At 37.5% G+C, this 3,865-nt stretch overlaps 1 protein-coding gene across 3 annotated transcripts in view; it reads right to left on the bottom strand.

Annotated features, from left to right (window-relative positions):
* Nucleotides 1-2,355: 2,355 nt before the first annotated feature.
* Nucleotides 2,356-3,865, bottom strand: part of KCNMA1 (potassium calcium-activated channel subfamily M alpha 1) — a 686,137-nt gene continuing 684,627 nt past the window's right edge. For all 3 annotated transcript variants that reach the window (XM_025049379.1, XM_025049381.1, XM_025049380.1), the window contains one exon: nt 2,356-3,118. In XM_025049379.1, coding sequence (XP_024905147.1) covers nt 2,967-3,118 — 152 coding nt within the window. In that variant the 3' untranslated portion in view covers nt 2,356-2,966. The remainder of the gene's footprint in view (nt 3,119-3,865) is intronic.

Below are 3,865 nucleotides of genomic sequence, written 5' to 3'. Positions count from 1 at the left end.
AAGTTTCTGAATATTGCCCAACACACCTTAGTCACAATCAGTTTTATGTAAGAGGTTTTATATTGGTTCCAAGTGATATTTTAAAACATAAAATTGCTCAGATGAAAGTATAAGTATTCTTGAAGAGAAAGATGATGATGATGATGCCTTTACAAGTAGATGTTTTATGCTTTTTAAATAACCTGTTAGTGAGTATTTGATTCCCAAAGTGCCCAAGAATCTTTAGTTCGGGAAAATGGCTTGTCTGGAAACTTAAATTGGAATAGGAGATCAGAGCCTGTCACTGGCTGTACCATGATGACTATCATTGATCTGTGCTGAATTTAGCCAGAAGGACGAGTGTATGACAGCAGGGTGGAAAGAGCACTCCCTTGGGTCCAGAGAGCTCAACGAATAGAAAAAAACCAAGAGGCTCATTCCTTGAGCCCTTCAGTGATCTTACAATCTTGTTTCTGTTTTCATTTTACTTTCAACCTACCAGGAAGGAGCTTTTGCCAAATGAGACACCAACCAATTATTTGGCATACTTGCTTAAGACTGTTTGATTTTATTTGCTGGCCAGGAACAATCCATTATTGCATAGGCAAAACAACTTGAGCTTCCTGTTGTACCTTAGAAGAAAATAAATTCTAGATAATTAGCTTTTTTAGGGGGAGCCCTTTGCTGTAAAAAAGAAAAAAATCTTAACCATTTAGTTAAAAAGAAAGTTCAGACTCAAATCCCTAGCAATGATGGAACTGGAGTTTACACTTCTGCTTCCAGACTTACTTGGTATGGCAAGATGGGAAAGGGAGGGCAGGGCATGGAATTCTGGCTTAAGTTCCTCTCAGATTATTTAGGTGGCCACCATCACTTGCCAGAGAAGACCAACTCATTATGAAAAAATTCAGAAATGGTTATCAGGAACAAGAATGAAGAAGAGTCCCACCAGAGTTCATGAAGGAAAGAAGAGCGTGGATTAAGGTGAATGTACTAAGGTGAACCCAATGCAAAATCATTATGTAGAAGAAGACCTGGCTTGTAAAATCCTAGCAAAGGATTCACCCCACGAACCAATTTTACTTCTGTTGGAAACCAGGAAATGTTTATAAGCCTGAATATAGACTGCTGACATCATTTAGTCTGCTGAGTAGACTACTGGTTGGTTATAAGTAGTTTTTAAACAATCCAATTGGACATACATTATATTCACAATACTTTTATAGAACTAGTTCTACAAAATGTGACGACACAGTCTGACAAGTCACTTCAGGATGGCACCTACAAGGTGGAAGCACGACTACATTGGCTCTGCAGCAACTGGACAGAGGTGGAAGCTCATTTTGCCTACGTTGGTAATTGGAGTACTTAGTGGACATACGTTTTCATGGTGATGTCATTGCTTGGCTCTGACCTGATTTGCACTAACATACTAGGTACCACAGGGCCGTGGTCTGAAAAATTAGTGGAATAGATATCATAGGACTTTGGGGGATATTTTGATAAGTTTGGTTTCATCAAGTGTCTACAGTTTAAGAAAATAAAAATCACTGTTACATCCATGCTTCTCCAGAGACCCTGATGATTATATCAAAGATTGATAATTGTGAAGTCGAAAGACTTGCTAAATCGTTTGGAATATAACAGTTGCCGGGATGACTATACACTGAGCATGCAAGCGACCAGCAGAGCTCTGAGACACAGTAATTGTATCTGATGGCTAGAAAAATCTTTTGACCACAGTTCGAAGTGGCTGATACATTTGATTTCATTGCTGGTAATTTTCAAAGGCCTTTTTCTAACAGTCTATGTTAAGTGCATTCTTGCTTTCCTCTTGTTGTTATTATTTTTTATATTGTTGTAGTAAGTTTGTTTTTTCCCCAGCAACTAAAGGAAAACCTGCAAAACTAAAATGTGGGTAAGAGTCGTCTTCTTGATCATAGAAATTTTCTGGCTTTTAAACAAAAGTTCAGTGAAAAGAATGAACATATTATCGTATCCTATTATGAAGCAAAACTATTCATTAGTGTTTATAAACTTTTAGGCTAAAAGCTCCGAGACTTGGGGAATGGGGAGAAAGTCCACCAGACCCTTCCAAAGTTGAAAGTACTTGTGTGCGTGGTTTGGAGATATGAAATGAGAAGTCTAACAGCACGTAGGAGTCCCCACCATCACAACAACAAACAGAGCGACGTCTCTTGTGCATCTGGTTCTCAACTTCCATGTCCCGGGTGTGCTCAAAACCCTCCCAGTATTGTTAGTTGGCTGGGTAAACCTGATCTGGCAATTGTAGAAAAGCTGCAAGAAGGTCTTCTCTTTAAGTATATGAACAAAGGGATAAAAAAATACAGAATGAAAACTAAAACTACAAAAATATGACTTTCAACTGTGAAAATAAATGTTTCCATTTATTAAGAGCTGGTGTCAATGAAGCCAAAATACACACCCATCCAGGACATTCACTTGCCCCCTTTTGTCTTCTTTTTTGAATTTACTAAAATACATGTTTACGTCATTGAACCATTTTAAAATTGTTTTAAGTAATCCATTTTCCATCATTATAATAAATTGTGGTGATGACCATCATTCTCCTCAAAGAAAAAGAGAGAAGAGAAATACACATTAAGGAGTCTGGCCACTTATTCATTTCGATTTTGCATTGTTTAAATATAGGGGAGATATTTGACAATGAAAAAAAAGAAAAAATATATTTTCTTTCTAATAAATAAAAATAATTTAAAATGCTAGAGGCTATACATGACTATTTTAGTATGTTCATTTATAAATAAAATCATTTTCTTTTCCAAAATACATGGAAGCAATATCCAAGGCAGACAAAGAGAAAGATCTGTCTACTTTACTTTTCTTGAAAAACTTGCTTATCCTAACGTTTCCACCAGTGATTCAGCGTGTAAGAAGAAGAAAAGTCACATCACCATTTATGAAGTTTGTCAGGCTTTAAAAAAATAGTTCTGGTCTCCTGGGAGTCAACATTCATCTTCAACTTCTCTGATTGGTGGAATCAAGCTGCTTGTGGATTTATATTGGTTGATCTGGTTAGCCATGTGGGTACTCATGGGCTTGATTTGAATGTTTCTGGGATAGGCATTATCCGGTTCATCTGTAAACCATTTCTTTTCTGCTAAAGGGCAAAATGGATAGAGAACGAGAAGGAGAAATAAGAAGCTTAATTAGTCCTAAGGTAAAGCCTTTGGAAAGTTCATTGAAAAATGCAAAAAAGTAATAGAAGCTGACAGTGAGTTGCTGCTAAGAGAGACAGTGCAATGTAGAAAGAACCCCCAAACCTGAAACATACCTCTGTTGCCATAGCAAGTGATGACCAATGGGCCGTTAGGGCTTGAGGCACCATGGGTAGACCTCAGAGAATAAAGAGAGGTTGGAAAAAGAACTCCGGCAATGTTCTCTGGGGTTCCCTTAGTGGCCTCAAAAGCTTTGTTGGGAAGGAGGTGTCGAATATATCAAATATTGCCTGAGGAAAGATTTGTGCATCCATTAATTTGAGTGGAGCATATGGAACGTGTCTCTGCTGTAGAGTGAGTGATCTAGAATCTTATGCAGGATCTCCTTCTCTCAGCCTTTACTTGGCTTAGTTTGTAAAACACATACTTCAACTATTGCACTCTTCTATTTCTTTTGCAGCCAGTTTTGAGGGTCTTAAAATAAGCCCACAGATTTTGCTGGTCAATGAGAAAGAAAATCAGAATAGCAACCAATGTTTGAAGAGGATTTTGAATTGGCTTTTATGTCAAGAAAGAAAACTCTATGTTGGTATAAAGTTATGAAAAGAATTCCTAGTAGCACTATCTTAACTGGCTGTAATAACCCAAGCTGTTGACAAGGGAGCTAGATGAGGTCTTGGCATTTC

Source organism: Pteropus alecto, unplaced genomic scaffold, assembly GCF_000325575.1.
Source record: "Pteropus alecto unplaced genomic scaffold, ASM32557v1 scaffold155, whole genome shotgun sequence".
NCBI lineage: Eukaryota > Metazoa > Chordata > Mammalia > Chiroptera > Pteropodidae > Pteropus > Pteropus alecto.
Note: the sequence above shows the minus strand (reverse complement) of the source record. Positions and strands in the feature narration are given on the sequence as shown.